Source organism: Dermacentor silvarum, chromosome 1 (assembly GCF_013339745.2).
Source record: "Dermacentor silvarum isolate Dsil-2018 chromosome 1, BIME_Dsil_1.4, whole genome shotgun sequence".
NCBI classification, from domain to species: domain Eukaryota; kingdom Metazoa; phylum Arthropoda; class Arachnida; order Ixodida; family Ixodidae; genus Dermacentor; species Dermacentor silvarum.
The window spans coordinates 47,826,680-47,850,077 of NC_051154.1; the positions used below are offsets into that span (position 1 = coordinate 47,826,680).

The following is a 23,398-nucleotide window of genomic DNA, read 5'->3' on the forward strand; positions in this document are numbered from 1 at the left end:
ATATTGACATAAAAAATAAAATAAAAATAATACATACACGCACTTCGTTTCATACATAGCAGGCAACGTCACGAAGGATAGAGAGACTTCTCTAACTTCGCGCCTTCGTGATCGGAAATATTTCGTCGCATATGAAATAATTATATCGGTAAGTGTAATGTAATTTGATCTAACATTATGCCTTATACTTTTATGTCGCAACATATGACGTAATTATTGCTTGGAAGGCTACGCAGATATAAACCTATAGTTTACCACCGAACAAACGGAGGGGCATCGCTCACACTCGCGACCAAAACATCGTGTACGTGTGTGTAATTTGACGTAACCTTACGTCCGCAAGTTGTAGTTGTAATATATGATGGTAGTTATTCCCGTATAAATCATCGCAGATTAAAAACATCTGCGAAACGCGCGGAGTGAGACTTCATAATCGGACTGCTTGCGTAGCTTCCGTAGCATTGGCTGCTCACAGTGAAACGGAGCATATAGTGAAAAATTACCGAGTTTCAAAGCTAGCACGGCAATTTATGCCCACAAGCACGGTCATCAAAAATCAGATCATAAGCCCGCTCCTGTGTTTTTGGATTGCCAGTTCAGAATGCAATGAAACAATAATTGCGGAAAGTACAAATGGTGTGTCCATTTTTGCAAAGCAAGCTGTGCAAATCTCCGCGTGTTGCTTTAAAACAATCACTTTTCTGCGCACTTGCAAATAACAGATAATAACATCAGATAACTTTCCCTACGCTTGCCCTTCTTCTTCTCGTGTATATATATATATATATATATATATATATATATATTTCTTTTGCTATTCTTAATAGGAGAAACTAGGAACATCATTAGACTGATCGCAAAAACATCCGAGACTTCCTCTGAGAACGCCACCGCACTATCACTACTTCGCCCAGGCAACATGGGGGCCGAGAAAAGGAAATTAGAGACTCTAGAGGGCAGGGCATATAGCGTGCGACGAGAATTAAAAAAAATAATAATACAAGAAACTGACTGGCATTTAGCCAAGCGTGAACGAGTTTGTTAAGAGATCAAAAGACACGCAATATTTTTTCTAACCAACTTTGTTTAGCTGGGCGAGTGAGGCAGATGACCGATTTTTTAATCCATATGCAACGAAAAGGGTCAAAAGGTGGTAAAGATGCACATATGCTGCACAATATACAAACGCTAGCAATTTCTTTTTCTTTCTTTCTGGTTTTCAGAAGACAAATTGGCGAACCGAGATGTCAGCGAGTCTTTACGCTAACTTAAACTCACGAGAAAGAGTGGTGCAATATCGTAAGCGAACAAATCAAGCCAGCTACGCGAACCGTCGCCAGCATTTTCTTTACAACAACCGCACCGACACAGAGGTGTGACGCCGGCGTACGCACGAGGTAGCGACATCCGTAAACAATCTCTATGGCGTTCCGTCACGTCTCCTAAGTGTAACCGAATAGAAGAACTGTGCAGTGGATACATTACGTAATAATTTGCATGCGGCCACTTGTTATAGTTTATTGAACGAGCTAAGCTTGGTAAAAGGCCCAAAAAACTACACAGGGTCCCAGAATAAACGTTTTACTCTAGGAAGCTGCGTTCAAGCCGCGTAATAGTACATTTGTGGAAAGATAGACTTTTTTTTTATTGTATAGCACTTAAGAGATGTTGTCAGCTTTGATTGCCGCCAGCTACTCCTTTTAACATAGATATATAAAAAATAAATCACCTAAACGCACAAAAACTAAAAGTAACCTCGAAACCACAGTAACACAAAGTCCAGTCACATAAGTACTATGGTTATTCTGTTATAGCGGTATCCTGTGTAAATATTTAGCCTCAGGTTTTTTTTTTTTTTTGTCCCTGTTTTCCGTTGTATTTTAAGTTGTTTTGTTTCATAACGCACATCTGGTAAAGTCTGTTTTCTTTCTTTCTATTTCTTAAATTTTTTTCGTTACTTTGCTTTTTTTTTCACCGCTATTCTTTCCGTCATTTTTCCCCTTACCCTTCCCCCAGTGCAGGGTAGCAAACCAGAATCTTTTCGGGTTAACCTCCCTGCCTTTCCCACACCGTTTCTCTCTCTCTCTCTGTTGTGTGTTTATATTTTGTGAACCGGGCGATTTTTCAAGACTTGACCACTATACAAGGATTCTTTCTTTACTGCTGGTCCCGTCTAGACATAGGTCATTATTTGGGCGAGTAGAAGCCGCAGTCTGCTCATTAATTGACCAAAATTTATTAAATTTCAATTACTGTTCCGATGCCCATATTAAAATGGCGGTATTGCCAGAGGGCGCCGCGGGACACTAAAACTATTCGCGCGATTGGAAGCAAGCGAGCCGTTCTTGAGATAAACTGGGCGCACAGAGAGAGCAAGACGCGACCGCGCCCACGTGATGCTTGACGTTGTCGTGACGCAAAGCAGCTCACTCACTGCGATGGGTTTTACAGTTCCCAGAACCTCTAATTCATCGTCGCGCGCTCGTGTCGTAAGCGACAGTCTCACGCCGGCCGATGCACCGAGATGTGCTTCGCGTGATAAAACACGTGGAACGGTAGCGCGGTGAACTTGTTGGCTCAAAGAAACTAAACGAGGCGTGAAGCATCACGATTGCATCGCTTCCGAATGCTTCTAGTGCGCCCGATTTTAGAATCTCAGCGAAGGAAGGGGGAAAATTGTCCGCAGCACCTCAGCAACGGCTGGCTGCTTTAATTAAAACTGCGTAATTTGTGCAGCGACTCCCTTCAAGACTGTCACTGTAACGTGGGCCTTAAATTCAGTAACTAAAAGTTAATTAAACAATTTTAGTTAATTTGCAAAACTGTGATGTCTGATCGCTCATCTATTGTCCGCAGTAGTACAGAAACAAAAAAAGCCATCGTAGCGCTTAAGCTCTATTCAAAAATATGTTTCCACTAACGCGCATCCCTTTTTAAGAACGGCCCTGCATGTGTCAGCACATAATTCTTCACGACCAAAGCTTTCTAAATATGAAGGTTAAGGCAACAAATACTGGCTTTAGGCCAAGTGCAGTGTAAAATACTCACCTGCAAATATCTGTTACTGCAGTGTTCATCACAAAATTACAAGAAATAATGAACTCTGGAATGTGGTATGCGCAAACATGCTTGCATTTTCCTGCAACTATCGCTAACTTAGTAGCAACGCTTTTTTTGCATAGATAAAGCAACATAGAATGTGACGTTGCAGAGTGTTATTTGCAATGTTGTATTGTATATTAATATAGACACACTCTTTAGCAACGTTATACGAATGTGTCATATAAAGATTAATGGAATGTTGCCTTGCGAACGTATTAGCAATGCTTGCAACACAGCGAAACATCGTTTACGTTGAATTCCTGTATCGCAGAAGCACTGTCGCTTGTGAAATAACGGTATCGCAACACCTCATGTCGACAATAATGCAACGTTACAATAACAGTTCGTCTGGCTCGGTCTCCTGTTTACTCGCCTATTCCCGTAGCAGAAAGATGTTCTGCTGCAGTACGCAATCGACAGTGACTACTGCGTTAGTTCATAGAACACCGGAAAACACCATGTCATCATATCCTGCATGTAGTTAATTGCCTCGGATATGCGCACTTTTCCCCCCACGTTTCTTCCAGCCAGTACGTTAGGCCTGCAGCACTACACGCTATAAACTTACTAAAATGGAAAAGAAAGAGACCGTATTCAGTCTGTCGAATATGTTGGATTTGTTGTATAGGAGAAGAAGAGTAAGCCAGGGAGGGATGGAAAGACAGGGAGATTAGCCAGTGCATAGGCCGGATGGCTACCCTGTACTGGGGTAAGGGGGTAAAGGGTATTTAATATCATAAAGATGACAGGTAGACACAAGAGCAAAAATTAAACAAAGACCCTCCCCCTCCCCCCCCCCGGAAAGAAAAAAGATTTAAAAATGAATAAATAAATTTATTAATTAACTGCACACGGCAACGGCTGTTCTCGTGTCCACATTCTTGGGCATGCCCAGGTGTTGCTGCGATCTTAAGCAATTTTTAAAAACAGCCTGTGGCAGATAGCGCAGCTCTAGTCTTTGAGCTGGTCCCCTCGAAGAGACGGACATTACTTGAAAGAGTAATCTGAATGTGCAATCGAATAATTAACAAAAATCCACCAATTAGGTTTTTAACGGATGGCACACACTGCAATTTCAAAATTGTAGCCTGGGAGTTTACAAGGCGGATGCCCTTGAAACGAATTCTCAAGATGACACCTGTTTCTAAATGTTAATTCCCGAACTTTGTGAAGAAATACATTGGCGGTTCAGTTACTTTTCTGCTTCACTGCATAAAACGGCGTTTTGGTAAAATATACTCGCCATCGCGGCCCTGCGAAAGTGGATGTCCAGCTAAGATGTTCAAAACCACCACTACACTCGCCGTGCTTGCTGAGTGGCTATGGTGTTGGGCTGCTGAGCACGACGTCGCGGGATCGAATCCCGGCCACGGCGGCCGCATTTCGATGGGGGCGAAATGCGAAAACACCCGTGTACTTAGATTTTAGGTGCAGGTTAAAGAACCCCAGGTGGTCCGAATTTCCGGAGTCCCCCACTACGGCGTGCCTCATAATCAGATCGTGGTTTTGGCACGTAAAACCTCAATTTAAAAAAAAAAAAAACACCACTACAACTGCTGAGGAGGTCATGTGATGCTTTATGGCTTTAGAGTAATGGTCGTAGTGCTATTTTAGAGTAATGGTAGGAATAGGAGTAATGATAAATTTGACAGCACGCCGCCGCCCATAGCGGTGCTCCAACAACATCGAAATCAGTTGCTATAGGCTGGTTATTTTATATACGAAAGGCTAGGGACGTCACACCCCACGTCGAAAGCTGGCGCCGCCGCGGCAGCTTGCGCAACAGTAATCTTTACCGCGAAACGTATGCGGGGAGCGCTCCGTGCTTCGCATTGCTATCACGAGCGCCTTATCGTCGATTATGTGGTTCGGATGCTTGTTCTTTATTTAAACGTGTGCTGTTCTGTATGTTGTACGCGTAATTCCGAAGAACGCATGCACTGTTCGCTTCACTTCGCTGAGTGCGTGTGGCCTCTGCCTTACGGTGGTACGGACCCATTACTCCAACGTAGCAATATATACTACTGTTACTCTAAAGCAATAAAACATTGCATACCCCCCTCAGCAGTTGTAGTGGTGGTTTTCAACAGCTGCGCTGGGCATCCACTTTCTCAGGGCCGGATGGCTGAGTGCTTGTAGCCTCTGCCTTACGGGGGTATGAGCCATTGATGATGGTAGTTTTCTCTCGACGGACACGAAAAACGTCCTGGGATCCTAGCCATATAGACAGCTTCGCTGTAAAATTTGGAAGAATGACAGGGCATTTTTACCGCAAGTTTGATGGCGCATATCTCGAAAACAGTTTCATCCTGAGAACTTTTTTTCAAGTGGATATGCCTTGAACTTTCTCCGGCTGCAATTTGTAAATTGCAATGGCCGTAAGGCAATTAGTTGAAAACTGAACGAATGAATTTTTGATAATTATTTGGTCACACATTCAGATTACTCGTGCAAGTAATGTCCACCTCTTCGAGGGGATCAGCTCAAGGACCAGAATTGTGCTATTTGCCACAGGCGATTTTAAAAAATTTGCTTAACATCTTCGCAGAAACACCTGGTATGCCCAAGAGTGTGGACGTTGAAAACAGTCGTCGCAGTAGCTCAATGGTACAGCACCCCACGCGTAATGCGGGGGTGCTGTACGTATTGCGGGGGTACACTTTCTCGTTAAAGGTCCTCAATCATTTGTGGTAATTCGTCCCCATTGTTGCTGAATAGGACAATGTCACCAGCAAACCGAAGGTTGCTGAGATATTCGCCGTTGATCCTCACTCCTAAGCCTTCCCAGTCGAATAAATATTGAATACTTCTTCTTGGCTTGAATACTTCCTCTTGGCTTGAATACATCTAAGTATGCCGTGAATAGCATTGGAGAGATTGTGTCTCCTTGCCTGACCCCTTTCCTGACAGGTAACTTTCTACTTTTCTTGTGGAGAACCAAGGTTGCTGTGCAATCCTTGTAGATATTTGCCAATATATTCATGTATACATCCTGTACTCCTTGGTTACGTAATGCCTCTATGACTGCTGTCCCTACTGTGGAGCAAAGCCCACAGTATATCATTGCACCTGGGAATGCTCAAACCCTCCTGGCTAGTCCCCTATTCCTTCATCTTCACCTTCCTCCTGGGAGACTGCACTGACCAGCTCAGACTCGCAAGAGCAGCGACGGCTGATCCAGCGGGCACGCGGGGTGGCGCGAGCCAATGGGGCCCTGAACTAAGGGCTCCACCCTACGGGGAAGTCGCCCCACCTCATGAACAATAAATGTTTTCTCTCTCTCTCTCTCTCTTTATGACTGCTGGTATCTCTACTGAATCAAATGCATTTCCATAATCTATGAAAGCTGTATAGAGAGGTTGATTGTACACCGCAGATTTCTCGATTACCTGATTGATGACATGGATATGATCCATCGTAGAATATCCCTTCCTGAAGCCAGCCTGTTCTCTTGGTTGATTGAAGTCAAGTGTTGCCCTGATTCTATTGGAAATTATCTTGGTGAATATTTTTATATAATACTGAAAAACAAGCTAATGGGTCTATAATTCTTCAATTCTTTAACGTCTCCCTTCTTATGGATTAGTAAAATGTTGGCGTTCTTCCAGTTCTCTGGTACACTTGAAGTGATGAGGCATTGCGTATAAAGGACCGCAAGCTTTTAAAGCATGATATCTCCTCCATCTTTGATCAAATAGACTGCTATTCCATCTTCTCCGGCAGCTTTTCCCCTGGTCATGTCTTACAAGGCCCTTCTAACTTCATCACTAGTTATAGAAGGAGCCTGTGTATCCGGTTCATCACTACTTCGAACGAAAGTAGCTTGGCTGCTCTGGGAAGTGTACAGGTCAGGATAGAATTTTTCCGCTGCTTTTACTATGTCATCGAAATTGCTGATGATATTACCCTGCTTATCTTTCAGTGCATACATCGTGCCTTGTCCTATGCCAAGTTTCCTTCTCACTGATTTCATGCTGCACGCGTCCATATTTTACTGCTTCCTCAATCTTTTCTACGTTATAATTTCGAATATCCCTTACTTTCTTCTTGTTGATCAGTTTTGACAGTTCAGCGAATTCTATCTAAGTTTGCCACTTTCATGTTTTGTCGTTTCTTTATTAGGTCCTTTGTTACTCGGGAGAGCTTACCTACTGGTTGCCTTGGTGCCTTACCTCCCACTTCAATTGCTGCTTCTGAGATTAACCTAGTTACGGTTTCATTCATTACCTTTATGTTGTCTTTATCTTCCTGTTCTAAAGCTGCTTATTTGTTTGCGAGCACCAGCCTGAATTGGTCTGCTTTTACCCTTACTGCGTCTAGGTTGGCCTGTTTCTTCTTGACTAATTTTATTCTTTCTTTCCTCAAATTGAGAGAAATCCTAGACCTCACTAACCTATGGTCACTGCACTTTACCCTGCCTAACACTTCTACATCCTGCGCTATGCTGGGATTGCATTCCTTGTTTTTCCATTAGGGCTTTTCCAGGTCCACTTCCTGTTGCTGCGCTTCCTGAAGAATGTATTCATTATTCGGAGCCTATTCCTTTCCGCGAATTCTAACTACATCTCTCCTCTAGCGTTCCTAGAATCGATGCCGTAGTTGCCAATTGCTTATATATATATATATATATATATATATATATATCGTTTGCTATTCTTAATAGGAGACACTAGTGATATAATTAGGCTGGTCGCAAAAACATGGAAGACTTCTTCTGAGAAGGCCACCGCACTACCACTACTTCGCCCAGTCAACAGGAAGGGGGGGGGGGGGGGGGGGGAGGAAGTAAGTAGCACTTGCTGAAGCGAAACTGGAGAACAAAGAAACTGGGAGTCCTGCCACCCGCAGGCGGTGTCGCACGCACCTTCGATGGCTTTGTTAGTGAGTGTACGTTCGTGCATCATAGGAAAGCTATGCAGATTCGAAGCACTTACACGGGAAGACGTACTGATCGCATTTGAGGACTCAACGGCAGTTCTGGATGAGAGATAGAGGTTCAATTTTGACAGAAAACATGGGTGACGTTTTTCGTAAGGAGGAAACACACAATATTAATAATGATAACAAATGAAATGAAAACAATAAGAACGGTTTCGCACTAAGTGCGAAGCAGTGACAGCGATGGTTATCGCAACTCCGGAGACAACCGCGTGTAATTATTCCTTTCTTTTCCTCGGCAGCATTTCGTGTCGGGACGGGCGCTGTTGAAACAGTGCACGCGCCAGTGCGCACTCCTCTTCTCTTTCGATTTTTCACCATTGCGGTCTTCTTATTCTCATTCTTTGTTGTCGAGAAATAACCTTTCCACGTGGCACGATGAATATGCAATGGGCTACTTTTATGTTTCATGGAAGAAGAGGGTAGGTGGCTTGGTTGTGACAATCGTCAGAGTTGTCGAGACACTGCCACCAGACACTGCGTTATGGTCCAGTGGCTAAGAAACTGCCATTCCGGCCAGTCAGACTCGGTTTCCAATACCGTGGACAGTAAAACAATTTCATTGCTTCTTTTTTTGCACCAGACAGCAGGTGCGTAGCTCATTGTATTGTTTCATCATGATTTTTCTCATCCGCTCATCTACTTTCCTGTGTTTTCCTTCGTCTTTACCGCAGTGTGGAGTTGCAGGCCGGAGACACGCTCCACCGGCCAGCCCTCTCCGCCTTTCCATTCATTAAACCTTCTCTCTTTCTTGCTGCATTTTTTTATGTGTTTAAGCTATGCCACGTGATGATATGCGTTACGCCCAGCCAGTCCCGCGAGTGTCCTTCATATAGTTTTCAATGCGAAAAGGAACACATGCACGTTAAACAGGAACGAGGGTGGAAACAGAACAGAGAAATGAACGAGAACAAGTTCAATGCATACGAGAAATCAAAACTATGGAAAGAAAATTTCGTAAGGTACTTTATAGACGCCAAGCGCTTTCGATTCGGTTTTTACGCCGAGTGGCGAACGAAAATGGTTGCAGAACTGTGCGAGCGGCTGGTACCGCACAATGCTCAGCGTCCAGACATACCGTGCCAAGTGACTATACAACCCGTCCTATATCGTCGTCTCGAGGACTCAAAACACACTTTACAAACTGGTTATTTTGCAGTAAAGCCAGTTAAAGGATACAGACGTCAAATTGTTTTTTTAAGTATATAGTAAGAACTGGCTAGTAGAGTTTGGTACCGAAATACAAACGTAAAGCAAGCACATACTTTGTACGCCGGCCTACTTCGTCCTTTGTGAGGCACATGAAGTAATGAGAGGCTACTAGTCTGCTACTGAAGAGCGTCTTATATTGAGTATAGCCTAGTATATAGACAAGTGATCCTAGCGCTTCGCGAGATATTTTATGCATGAAGTCTTGCTAACTTTTTTATCTCTGTTCCCGGAGCATAAATTATTTCCCGCTTGCTCACTGACTTACGTACTAAGAAAATGACGGACCTCCTTAAAAACAGTAAGAAAAACAGCATGTAAATAAACCATGTATTGTTATACTTTATACCCGGTGGGCACGCCTCCAACAGAGTATCCTGTCGTGTCGCGTAGGTCATGGATATTAATCCTTGACTCAACGGGTTTCCTTATTCTGCGAAATGTGTTGAATTTGGCAGCAATTTATGAAAGTGTGTGTGCGTGGGGGGGGGGGGGAGGGGGGGGGGGAGGGAGGCGTGTTTCTCCCATGTTGTAATAGAGAAGAAATGAAAGAAAATGATATTGTTTAATGAAAAAAAAAGAATAATAGAACACAGTGAGGAAGATAACTGCGTCAGTCTGTCAACATACTTCCCACTTGAATTACGCCCTTGTTTCCTGCAGTGATCCGTCCGACAGAAGGTCATCAGTTTTCGGTTATGTCCGAAGATCGATCAGAATTCGTTTGCGATACTTCGTGTAGCAGCGAGACTATTATAGGGCCATGAAGATTGGTATTAGCGCTGGTTTGGCACCAAGTACCAGTGGACGTTCGAAATTTCTCTGTGCAGGTAGTTGGTGGTGCGTTCGTCTCCCCATCGGCTGCCTTCAATCAATGTGGCCGCGGCCTCCGCGTCGGTGACCTTCCACACTTTTCATCGCGTATAGTCACGGCGGCTGTATAAAGGCTTGAACTTTCTCGGAGCGACATGAGAGTGAATATCGAGGCAGCGTAAAAGATAGTACATGTACGCGCATTGTTTCGGGGTACCCGTTAGAGTTCTAGAATACTGAGGCAAGGACATCATGTGCTTAGCTGTCGTAAGTGCGTATATATATCCACACGATCCCATCACTATTCGTGTCTATCGCAGATACCAACGGTGCACCTTACAACGAGACTGCTGCATTTGCCTTTGTTTCTTTAACCGAATGTATCCATCGCAGTGATTACGGCGTCAGAACTGCTTAGAAGCGTGCCTTACTGTGCTGCTACCTGCCGACGTTGCTCAGGAAATACGGCGCTCAGCTAAACAATCGGCCCATACGTCACTGTCTCGTTAGGTTGCAGAGTGGGTCGACAGCCACACCCCTTCAAGAACACAGCTCATCTTTTGCCTCCATGGTAAATAGCTTTACGGCACCGAACTGCGCACGGGAGACAAAACGCTCAATTTTCTTTACGACATGGCGGAAAATTGCGAAGGTCTTCTCGTCGCTGCGCAGAACGATCGGAATCCGCTCGCATTGGAGAACGCGCTGCGTGCACTCGGCGTAATAGATGCGCCCATAAAACATCGCAGCGTCTCAGGCACAAAAAGGGGCCGCGAAATGCAACAAAATCTCTCTGGCGGCAAAATTTCATGCGCACTTCCCCGTGCCAGCAAACACCGCGTTTACGCACTGGAACGCTTCGGCACCGTATATACGTATACGACACGCATGGACGATATCTGGCGTGCGCGGCCACTATTTGCTTCGCAAGGCAATGCGCCCGGCTTCGAAAGATAGACGCGCGCTAGGAAAGAAAAGAAAAAAAACAATATAAACAAACTACGAAACTTGAGTGAAACCAAAATTAGAAACCAAGCGCCTCGTCTTCGCTGAAGCGAACTGTCAAACTGTCAATGAGGCAAAAATACGAAGTACTTCAAGGCTCCGGTATATGAATTTGGCTACTTACGGCAGCCCTCATGCACAGGACCCTGACGTCCCACATGCTGTGCAACGCCGACAAACACATTAGAAAGTTTTAGTTTCATGTGCGCAGAAGCTTTGCGCACGCAAACATGAGAGTTCTACATATTTGCGTGCGCAAAGTTTCTGCGTACGTGAGAGTAAAGCTGTCTAATGATAACCACGTATACCGCGGGCTATACGTGTTTAGAATGAGGCACGAAGGGAAGGGCTGAACAGATGAGTGAAATTAGGTGTTACAGCGAGGAAAACGAAAGGCAAAACCGAAAGCAAGAATGGGAAACATTTATTTTATGATCTGATGTAACTTTCTTGTTTGCTTGTTGGAGTTCTTTGCAAGATATACAATGATAGCTACCACAAGACTATTTCACAGGAGAAGAGAAGTTTCCTCAGCGGGACTGAAGAAGTAATATCGAAGGCATGAATATTTTTGAATATTTACACCACCATTGATCCACCCTTCCATACATTTTTAAGGGCGAGTAAAGTAATGCAATCAGTCTAAGTCAAATCATTCAATGATTTGACTGAATGATAGCCTACACAGACGAGAGAATTGCTATTTATTCAGCCAGAAAGTGCCAGAAAGTACCACATTTGAATAAGCAACCTCTGTAACACAATTTTTAGCTGGGCAGAAATAGCGCTTGTACGCATGCGTTGCAACGAATGCCACTAAATATCACCGGCTTTCTTTTTTCTCCTCTTTTTTTTTTCCCTGAGAAGAGATCCTAGGCTACTTCGATAAGCGGTCATTAAGACATCGAAGGCGCTTGCAACATACTATAATTTTCCGAGCGTCACTTGGACGCTGGAATGACCGCAACGCTTGGTCAGTCGCACGCGTCTAAGAACTCTAATTGAGCGGAGCGTTTGCACGTATGCAGGTGTGCCCAGAAACCGACTCGGAGTATCGTCGAAGGAAAGCATTGCCCAAGCGGCGGACCGTTTGCCCAATGGCTTTCCCGGTAGTCGGCAGCCGGCCGCTTCCGCGTTGTGCAATTCATCTGTCGCGAAGCATTCGCCCCGGATGGCTTGGACGCGCATATATATATGAGCGCCCCTTTTATCCCGGCGAAAACGCAAACGAGAAACATACACACAATTTTCCTGCCGCAGGCTGCGGCTCGTTAGGCACGTCTGTCGAGAATGACGGAGTGAGGATTCACCTTCGGTCAGAGCTGCGGCAGCATTTGCTGGAGACCTTGCGAAAAAAGCGTGGGCAACCAGAACGCGGCCGTTTAACGTGCGACCTTGTCCGCTGCAGCCGGAGGAACGCACCGAGACAGTCGTGCACGCAGTGGTTCCTGCTTAATGTGCTGACAGATCGAGTGCGCACGCGCTCGTTCATCGCTCGCGAGCTCCTGTCGTCGGGAGCCAAATTGTGTTTCGCTCTATGGTGGTAGCGGCAACTTTAGCCATCACACGTCTTTGGACGCTGTCGAACACAAATGAGACAGATATACTCCGTTCGCCCTTAGCGCATGTGTGGTGTGGCTGGCAGCGGTCGGATTTAAGCAGAGGCGCTTCTGCCGCTCCATTTCAGATGGATATTTTGCGAACAACTGTTTTGTTTATATATTCGAGCGCAACGTCATGATCACTGCCGTGCATCATAATGCCATTAATATGGCCGTCAAACTTCCCTATTTAGGTCGTTTGTACCAGAGTGCCTACTGGGCTTAGCCGCAGCGGCGCAATACAAGTGTTTCACGCTATGCGTATATAGGCTTTCCTTGTCAGCCTTCCCGGGTTTGGCGTTGGCTGCAGGGCTGGCCAATATCTTGGCGTACTTATTTATTTATTTATTTATTTATTTATTTATTTATTTATTTATTTATTTATTTATTTATTTATTTATTTATTTATTTATTTATTTATTTATTTATTTATTTATTTATTTATTTATTTATACTTAAGTCCCTACTGGGAATTTTGGCATGATGGCTTACAAAATAAAACTGATTATAACGCTTGCAAAAATAAAACAGACACAAATCTCAGCGCACAAAACAACAGAATATTGCTTCAACAGGCAAAATGAAAAAAAAAGACTTCCTGACAACGGTTTAGAAACAGAAGGGTGAACACTCGGCTGAATAACGTCTGTGAGCAAGAATATTTATGTATATATATGCGAAGGTTCTGTGCTGGGATTGCTCTTTCAAATCTCACGCGCCACGCCACGTGAGAGACACGGCCAGCGGCCACAGCGACGTCTGTCATTGATCATGCTATGTCGTGCCTGGATGTGTACACAAGGCAAGTGGCGAGATGATCATGTTATGTCGTGCCTGGATGTGTACACAAGGCAAGTGGCGAGATGAACAGGTGATGTTGTGCTTGGCAGTCTATATAAGGCGACGCAAGAATAAACCGGGGAGTCGCCTTCTGTCAGCCGAGTTCAGGGCGTTCGTACTTCATCCTAGGAGAACGCCTGGCGTTCGTTACACGACGGCCCATCACGGCATGTGCACCGAATGCAAGCGCCAGGAAACAGGCTTATAGTATAACACCTGTATGCTGACCGACAAAATAGTGCCAGCAAACACACTTCTGTTCTGCGCGATAAAAAAAAAAGCCTACATAAAATCTGAAGATATAAGTTCAGTTCATAGCTATCCCTAAAGCGCACCGCCCTCTTAATAGTACAACGCTGTTATATTCAACTGATCCTTTGATTGACTTGACTTTCTTTGATTTGGTCATTCCGCATATGCCGCTGGGTGTGTGTGCCCCTGCTTGGCCAATCATCCAGAACGGGTGCCAAGAATGGGCCATTGCGACACGAGAGGTCCTTAAATGTAGCTAGATATGTGTCGTACTTCTCTGTGCATATCACATGCTATTGACATTTACCTCCACAAGCGACATGCATCGTCTTCCTACTCGTGGTATCGCTGCGTAGACACCCCACACTGTGCATCCGCCTTAGTTGGCGGTTGCACTTCGCCATACCTTGTGAGCGGCGTAGTTCATAAATATGGAAGTTGTGAGATCACTGTTGTGAGCTTTGTGGTGGATAAACATATGCATTTCATGAGATTAGACGTCGCGTATGATGCAAGTAAACAATTGTGCGCATCACCGTTAGTGGCATAGCTTTAAATTATACACTTCACTAAAGCTTCGCTTCACTTAGATTTCAACGCGTGCGTTGGATCTTCATAATTTTGTTCATATTCTGTAGTTTCTCGTTTTCGTGCAAAATCCAGAACAAGGCGGAACTCTGCGCCAGCGAAAATTTACACTCTGTCGACGCTACCTGATCGTTACTTTGGCAGCTTTCAACAGACTTACAACACTTACGACGAAAGCTATATTTTTGCCAAAGTTGTTTCTTTTAATGCGCCGTTTTCTAACATTTTTTAGTTTTGCTTTCGACAATGAGGAACGTGCCGATTACAGCTTCGGAAATTGCTCTCTTAATGAGCCGTTCCTCTTCAGCTAGTTTATAATGATTGTGTCAGAAATACTGTATTACCAATTTTAAATACCTGCTGCGACGCGTTTTTCATCCTGCGATTAACCAGCCAGCGGACGAACCATTTCTGAAAAATCTGCAATTTCAATCACTAACGATGTGACCATGGGGTGTGTTGAGTCGAAATTAATACCTGCAGAATATACTACAACCCTGTTTTAACTGACTTCCGCATGCTTTATTTGCTTATTTCTCCGCAGGACCCATAGCTGGCGCCCTGAGCCGGTTTTTGTCCATTAGGGCAATCGTGACGACAGGAATCGTCACCACAGGCATCGCTATCAGCTGCTGCTTCTTTGCAGACAACATCGTGGTCATCGTCGTACTTGTGGGCATATTCTACGGTCAGTACGGAAATCGCAACGCACAGTACTATAGCCTCACTTACCGGGACCATGTCAAGCGACGAGCCTACAGGCTTGCCTTTGCTGGTAACGCGTGTTCAAGGAGTTCGTGCGCAATATAGAGGGCACGGACTAAGCTGTGCGTGTGGCCACTCGCTTTCCCCGTGTCCTCGATTGGGCTTGAACATTCTGGAGCAGTAAGTTCATTGTAGCAACCAAAATCACGGACTCAGTTCCGCCTCTCGGATGTCGGAACTGAGTCCAGAGTTCGTCTAACTGGACTGCGGTCACATGCCCCAATAGCGCTTTGATTTCGCACCTTCCTATAGGTGCCTCGACTGTCGAGAGTGTGTAGAACAGGCTCAGATGAGGGTGTTAAAAATTAAAGGACATGCCGCTGTATTAAATAAAATCGACTAAGGCAGAATCTTCAAAGGTTTAATATTTAAAGGAATTTGAATGAGTATGTTGTACGTTTCTTTGCGCTATTGTTGTCATTCAAGGACTTGTTTTCTTTTCGCTGTTGTTTCGCAACGTGTACAATTCTTTGTACATCAACTCGGCGAGAATAATGCCAAGCATAACTTGTTGCAGCCGTTTGATTTTACTATGTTGCTTGGTATATCCTTGCTCATTAACGTTACTAAACAGCAGGGTTGACAAGAATTTTAGTAAACAGATGAAAATGGTGCGCACTTGCATGCGTCGTCTCTGTACATTGGGCTGCCTTTCTTTTTAATTTTCTTTTCCCGATCGTTCCACTGCGTGAACACTTAGAAACTTGGCAGAAGAAACAACATAGCAGAAACGAGGCCCTAGAGACATGCCTTTGATATGTTATGCCAATAAAGACAACTGACGTCACCATCTGCACTTCGTTGTCAATCAACATAACATAAACGTGTATGTTCTTGTCTGACCAATAAGCGTGCATGATGATAGCAGATGTCTTTTGACTTGATTGACAAGAAGTTGAGACACATCTGAAAATTGATGCTTATCCGTATTGCATTTGTGTGTTTCTCTGTGGTTTAAGAGACCGCCTATAGTGTCCCCGTACATCGTCTCACGTGCACTCAGTGCTCATTCTCTCCCTATTTTTCTCTTTCTATTTCCCCTTTCCCTTACCCCTAGTGCAGGGTAGCAAACCGGATGCTCTTCTGGTTGACCTCCCTGCCTTTCCTCTCCTTGCTCTCTCTCTCTCTCTCTCTCTCTCTCTCTCTCTCTCTCTCTCTGTCGTTTTGCTGGCGCATTACTTTTTTAGTATAACGAGCCAGAGTGGCTTCATTTAGACGAGCACACTTCTTTCTGCCCGTAATCAAGCACGACAAGGGGCAGTGCTAAGGGAAACGCTCAATTATAGCCACAGAGAACGCCATTTTTTTCAGTTAACTTCTGTTCTGTTCGAGCCTTTTTCTACATATTCTGTGATCATGAGTGAAAAAAAAACGGCGAAAAGTTCTCTGCGCCCAAATAATCTGAAAGGAGTTTCAGTCTTTATTTGCGTATAAAAAGAGAACAGTCAAGATAAATGCTCCCCACACAGAGGCCTCTCTTAAAAAGTAGTAGTTTGGTGCCTGGTTACAGAAACCAGCAGAATTCAGATGACGAAACCCTAATGAGTGTTTCACCACTTAGAGAATTTTAATTAGGAACAAGCGAAAAAAATTGAGATATAGTGGTCCGACTGTAGTCTGACAATAATGTTCCACGTCTGCAGCTGGTACATGGCAAGCACTGCGCTCTAAGCTAAACTTTTGTACAGTCCCTGTTAGTATCGGTAATATAAACTGTTCTGACTGCTCCAGTTGATGATCAAATCTTTTGTTGGAATTACTCATTGGGCACTGATTTTGCACCGTCGTCTCTTCCATAACGCCGACGACATTCGCGAAACGCTATATCCTCGATCTCATCCTGGAGAACAAAATAAATCGAAGATTACCGATTAACTTCAGAAAATAAGGCGGACAGTTTACCAGATTTCTTTGCATATGGCACGTGACCGTATCCCTAATTGTGCCGACTGGTCCTTTGTGTAGTCGTCATGGTCCCAACTTAGGAGTAAATCTTTTTCTTAGCAAGAGCTTCCTTGAAAATGAGCCGAATGGTCTCGCGGTGGAGTTGTGGTCCTCGCTCTATCACGTGGATAGCTTTTTTGACAGCGACTGCATCAGTTCGAGAACTTTCAGTACGATTTCTTTACAAAAGCTATGACAGTCATCTATACCTTAGTTTATTCACAGCGTCTTCCTTTTGCTTACGAAATCGAGCATGTCAAACACGCGAACGCGGAATGGGGCGTTTCACTGTGAGCAGTTTTTATCGTTGCGCAGGTCTATACGACAGACTGATTTAATTTTTGTGCATAATAGAAAAAGATGAGGACGAACCAAGATGAGGACATCCCCCCGGAGCAGGATGCCATTTCCTTCAACTGCGAAGCTTTCTGAAATACTCGTACGGGTTTCCTTTGCAGCTTCGTGTTGTACAGTCCCGGTGGATGACATTTTTTTAACAGCGAAGCTGTTTAATCCAGCCGTAATTTGTGGTGCGTAGCAAGACACTACCAACAAAGACAAGAAAATAAACTTTCTTGCCGAGGCGGGATTCGAACCCGCGTACCCCCGGTCCCAAAGCGAGCGTCGTAACCACTAGGTATAGATAGTATTCATGTGACGTCACGCAGCCATATCTCACCGCGCTGGTACCCAAAAATGGCGACTACGATGACGTCAGTGCAAGGTATTATCAGGCGCAATCTGTTTTGCTTTTTCACGGCGATTGTTTTTCACCGGTTTATCATTGTTATAGCTCTGACGTTCGACGCAAGACGCGCTTTTTGTTGCTGTCATGCTGTCATGTTCCTTGCTTACGCCCCTTCTCGGCCTGCTGGTACCCAAAGATGGCGTCCGCGATGACGTCCGTGCAACCTATGTATAGAGCCACTTTTTTTTAACATTCGGCTATAGAGCCACGCTTGCAGAACGTGCATTTATGCGAACCATATGATTGTGTTCGAGCGTCGTCGTCTTCGTCCACAGCTGGCGCGTTCGTACGCTCGTGCTCTGCGAGGTGAAGAGGTTTTGCGCGCTATGAGAGCGAGAGAGAGACGCATTCACGGAGGGGGTCTCCTGGAACGCGGTGTCGGTGTTGCAAGCTGCGCTATGCAACGAGCAGGGACGGCCGTAAGTCCGAGACGCGCGAAAAGAAATTATCATCATCATGAGTAATCAGATGAAAAGTTCGCGCGCACTTCCGGAAAATGCTGGTCTACGATCGCCCAGCTTCGCTGTTTCAAGCGTTGCACGTCCGAGTGCAAGGTTAGGCGTCTTTCTCTCTCTCTCTCTCTCTTTCACGAACCTTCCTCCACCTTGCGTGCTTCCGCAGAACTGATTTGCCATAAAATCGAAGAGGTATTCGTGATAGCATATATCTATCATGCAAGAAAGGTTTAATAATCGCTGTATTAAAAAAAAAGCGAAAGAAGCAGCCCAAATCAAACTGTTAAACTCTGGGTTTTTACGTGACAAACCTACGATCTGATTACGAGGCACGCCGCAGTGGGGGACTCTAAATTAAGTCTGAATCGTTCTTTAACATGCGCTTAAATCTAAATACACGAACGTGTTTGCGTTTTTTCGCCCCCATCGAAATGCGGCCGCGGCGGCCTAGGTCGAAGCCGTGTCCTCGAGCTCAGCAGCGCAACGCAGTAGCCACTAAGCTATACCGCGGCGGGTGAAAGAAGCAGCACAGCATTGATGTCAAACGGTGCGACCTCTAAAACGAGACGGAGACCTTCAATATATGTAAAAGCAGGCGCACGCATTTTTTTTTTTTTTTTTCTTTTTTAGTTTCACGAATGCCACGTTAAAGCTCCAATGCGGCTTTCGCAGGCGCCGGAACGGGGATGGTCTGCAACCTGACACCAATGTTGCTTACGGAACACTTCGAGAACCACCGTGCCATAGCCTGCGGTGTGGCCTACTCGGGCTCCACCATTGGCTCCTTTTTCTGGCCCGCCTTGCTCGAGTACCTCATCAACGAGTTCGGGCTGCGCGGAGCGCTGCTCATCTACGGCAGCACCATCCTACACGGCATCATGGGCTCCATCTTGCTGACGCCCCTCTCCCAGGCGGCGCGCAAGGAAAGCGAAGCCGACAACGTCAAGCCAGACGGCGAGGACGAGAAGATGCTCGAGCCGCTCCGCGAGAAGTGTCAGAGCCTCGACTTCCACCCTTTCCAGAACGGACACACCAACACGCACGGCGGCAACATCGGAAGGCGCTACTCTTCGCGCATGTCCGTTCGCTCTGCCCTCGGTGACAACGACAGTGCGTGCGCAGTGTCCGTGTCCGGCCTCTGCATGGTGGTCTCCGATGGCGAGCAGTGGCACAGCCGGGAGGAACATCTCGACCGCAGGTGCAGTCCAGCGACCAGTCTGAGGAAGCTGAACGAGCCCAGCCCCCTGGCCCCGCTGTGGGAGGCAGCGCCCGACACTGCTCTCAACAGCCCGCACAACGGGAAGCAGCCTACGAAGGTCCCGTTGGCCGACGACGGGGCCGTCACTGCTTCTCTGTGCGGAAACATCATTCGCGTTGTGTTAAACGACTTGAAGCTGCTGGGCAACCAGTACTTCATCTTAGTTACCACTTCGGCAGTAGGCTTTTTCTTCGTGTTCAGCACGTTCATTATCATTATTCCTGACTACGCCACGGACAAGGGCCTGTCTATAAGCGATGGAGTGTTTCTGCTCTCTGTGTATGGCATATCGGACCTGTTTAGCAAGCCGATTCCTGGTATTTTGGCGTACAAGAAAATAATGGACAACAAAGGAATCTTTATTAGTGGAGGAATCATCACGGGCTCGACAATGATCATCATGCCCTTTATGGACAGCTACTGGTTCTTTGTGGTGATGACCCTGCTGTTCGGCCTTGTGACCGGTGGACTCATATTTATGACTCCTGTCCTTCTCACCGAGTTCCTTGGACCACAGCTAGCAGTTATGGCCTTTGGACTATGCAACCTCTTCATCGGCATCACTTGTCTACTTAGACCCTTCATCATAGGTGAGATCGAAGGTGTCATTAGCCTTTCCCCGCTATGTTTCCTAGCGGCAACATCGGAAAGAAATATGAGAATACTGAAATATTTATTTATTTATTTATTTATTTATTTATTTATTTATTTATTTATTTATTTATTTATTTATTTATTTATTTATTTATTTATTTATTTATTTATTTATTTATTTATTTATTTATTTATTTATTTATTTCAAATGCATTAGTTTGAGCAGCCGTTATGAAAGTACGTAAGCTGCTCATTTGGGCCAACATAATTTATGTGTGTCTTTCTGCTCTCAGAATATGGATGAACTAACAGCTTATCAATAGACCCGCACTTTCTACAGGGTCACCGTGCCACTAAGTGACCCGAAACTACACCATGCAAATAAATCTTCGACATTAAAGAAAAGGTAGCTTAAGATCAAACGTGATGTTACTGCCCGCATGAAAACAAATTGAAGTTTGTAGGCGCACTTGGTGGCGGATAGATGTACGTGATTAATTTACACACAGGAGTATGCAAATATCCCTTTTAGAGGAAACGCGGAATAAAGTTTTCGTCAAAAGTACACAGGGCACAGCGAGCGAAACCTGGGCATTTATTGTTTCTTGTGGCGAGGCTTCGGTTGCTTACTCGCCGTTCAAAATCTTCGGGGTGAAAGGTGGACTCTCGATCCAAACAGCTCTTTTGAGCTCATGAGTGCCACTCAACATCGACACCCCACTCTAGCGGCGGCTCCTTTCAAATGCGCCGTGGCCTACATGCTTTCCACGAAGACTGCTCCTAACCAAACTTGTCGTAGAAAGTGGTTGATTATTTAAGTGCATAGACATTTTGCCTAAGAAGCTTTAATTTACTCTCCAGTGCCTCGCTCAGTTTCAAATGTTGTATTTAGTTAAGAACGTTTCCAGTAATGTCAAATACATCGGCTTCAGTTGTGTGCAGAGATCAACAGAGATCCCCTTCTCCGGGCACGTTTAGGTAGCAGCTTGCTCACGGGGTAAGGGGGGCTACAAACATGTACACGTACGACTGCAGCCTTTCGACGCGTGCTTCCCTTTCTTTTTCCAGGTTACTTCAAAGACAACTGGCACAGCTATGACGGCCTCTTCTACACCATGGCGGTAGCGTGCATTCTGTCTTCGCTCAGTTGGTACGTTGGGCCACTGGTGGACAAAGTATGGACGTGTGTGAGCAAGCCAAGCAAGCCCACCCGGCCACAAGAAGTCTGAAGAGTTGATGTGCGCCAAAACGAAGGCGGAACGTTACTAATGTGTCACGCTTGAGAGAACGGTGGGACTGACGTCTCAGACGCCGTTTTCGCGCGTGAAGGGATACGTTTCTCTGTGCGCTACTTGTGTTGTGTCTCGTGAACTGTCAAGGTGCTTGCACAGCAGAGAAACGGAGGCCAAGTCAGCGTTCCTCACTTTCCCCATTGTGAACACGGACTGCGACAGCCATCGCTCGGAACTGCATCATTGTTGCTCAGCTGTGATTTGCAAACATACTCGTTATGCGCTAAAATCATATTAAGACCACTTTGCATAATTATGTTGTCATTATTAAATACATCATTGTTGCTGCTGCGGTTATCAATCATTTATATCCGCCCATAAAGCCGATCACTACAACAGTCTTTTAAAGATAAGTGAAATTTTTGAAGGTTGTGATAAAGACTGTGGTGAAGACCATATGTTAGGTGATCAAGGCTGCGACATGGGCTTCTTTCACTTAAATAAAGAAAATAAAGAAAAAGAGAAAAGGTTGAAAAAAGAAAGCTATACGCGCGTTTCAGAATTCCTAGCAGCACAACTTTAGAATTAATGCCTTACAAAGATTTGACTTCGAAAGAAAGGAAGGAAGGAATAAACATTTTAGAAAAGGACGCAATAAAGATATTGTCTGAATTGATTCGTAAAGTAAGTGTCCTGTGGTGAGCTTTTAGTCCAGGTGTGAATAGTTTCCCTATACGGCCCCTGCAAATACAACATAACGATTCTTTTTCGCCCGACCTATAATCCATTATCACCAGCCGTTCGGGAACGTCCTACTATGGTGATAAGGGTTGGGCGTTGCCCAGGTGAAGCACGAAAACGAATAATTTTGGAACAGAACTGTTGCATTATTCCAGCCACGACGTATTCGTGCAGGTGCATTTAGTTCCAAATACCGCGTAACGCGAAACACCTATAGCTGTGCCGCACATGTGTCACACATATATATGTCACATATAAACAATATCAATAACAGCGCAAACGACATCTTGAACTGCATATAATACAAAACGCCCCAGCTGTTGCTTGCACAGATGTAAATAATGTATTGCGAATTTGCTTTAATGCATTGCGACTGCGATTCGCTCAAGCAGAGACGTGGTTGCGACTATATGGTAACAAAACGATGCATCGCAGCATTTCCGGAGTCCCTGCAGAGGGCGTGACTTCAGCGGCGAAACGAAGCGAGACGCGTTGAGCCATGTTTGCAGGAGACACGGCGCCCGCGATGACGTTCGTGGACGGGACAGGAGCACGTGAACGGGACAGGAATAATTACCAACGCGCAGTCATGTATATTTCAACAGGTTGCCTCACGACGAGTCCCGCGCCTTGTCCAAGGGCCGATACGGCGGCGACGCGTAGCGTTAGTCGTGCCGTCCGCGTAGCACGCTCGTGCTTTCAGCACCGGTGTCGCCATGCAACCCTCCCAAACCCGCCTGCATAGGAGTCCCTTTTTCACACGACCTCGCGCGCAGGGCTGTCACTGAGCATCGCACTCGGGCTGCCACGGTTGCTCCATTAGTGGGGTGCATTTAGCTTTGAGGCAAGAGGTGGCTACCAGCTGCTGGCGGAGCGGGCGCGTTGACGACTGCGCTATTTCATGGGCGCCGGTTCCCTCGTGTCGCGCGACTCGCGAGTGAGTTGACACCAGGACATAAGAACCGGCCAGAGGTTATAGCAGCTGGGTGAAGTCCCCTTCGCGCGCCAGTTTGCTTTTGAAGAGGACGGGAGCACCCATCTGGAGAGAGCTGGAAAGGAGAGATTTACGCGGATCGTGATGCGTATACTTCCAACATCACTATGGTTAAAAAAAAAAGCACTCACACGCAATAAAATGTACACGTGTATGTGTGTGTGTGCGTGTGTGCGTGCGTGTGTGTGTGCGTGTGTGTGTGTGTTTGTGGGGTGGGGGGGGGAGCATTTGCGCAGCTCTTTTATACCAAGGCAGGCACTAGGGGTGGATGGCAGTTTACCCCGTTGCCGCCACTTCTTCTATCAGTTAAACAGGCTTC

General features: G+C 45.5%; 1 protein-coding gene across 3 annotated transcripts in view; it reads left to right on the forward strand.

Annotated features, from left to right (window-relative positions):
• The window catches only part of LOC119462312 (uncharacterized), a 69,006-nt gene extending 47,307 nt beyond the window's left edge, over positions 1-21,699 (forward strand). For all 3 annotated transcript variants that reach the window (XM_049667614.1, XM_037723658.2, XM_049667610.1), the window contains exons 3-5: positions 14,893-15,036; positions 18,933-20,108; positions 21,181-21,699. In XM_049667614.1, coding sequence (XP_049523571.1) covers positions 14,893-15,036; positions 18,933-20,108; positions 21,181-21,341 — 1,481 coding nt within the window. In that variant the 3' untranslated portion in view covers positions 21,342-21,699. The remainder of the gene's footprint in view (positions 1-14,892; positions 15,037-18,932; positions 20,109-21,180) is intronic.
• Positions 21,700-23,398: the final 1,699 nt, after the last annotated feature.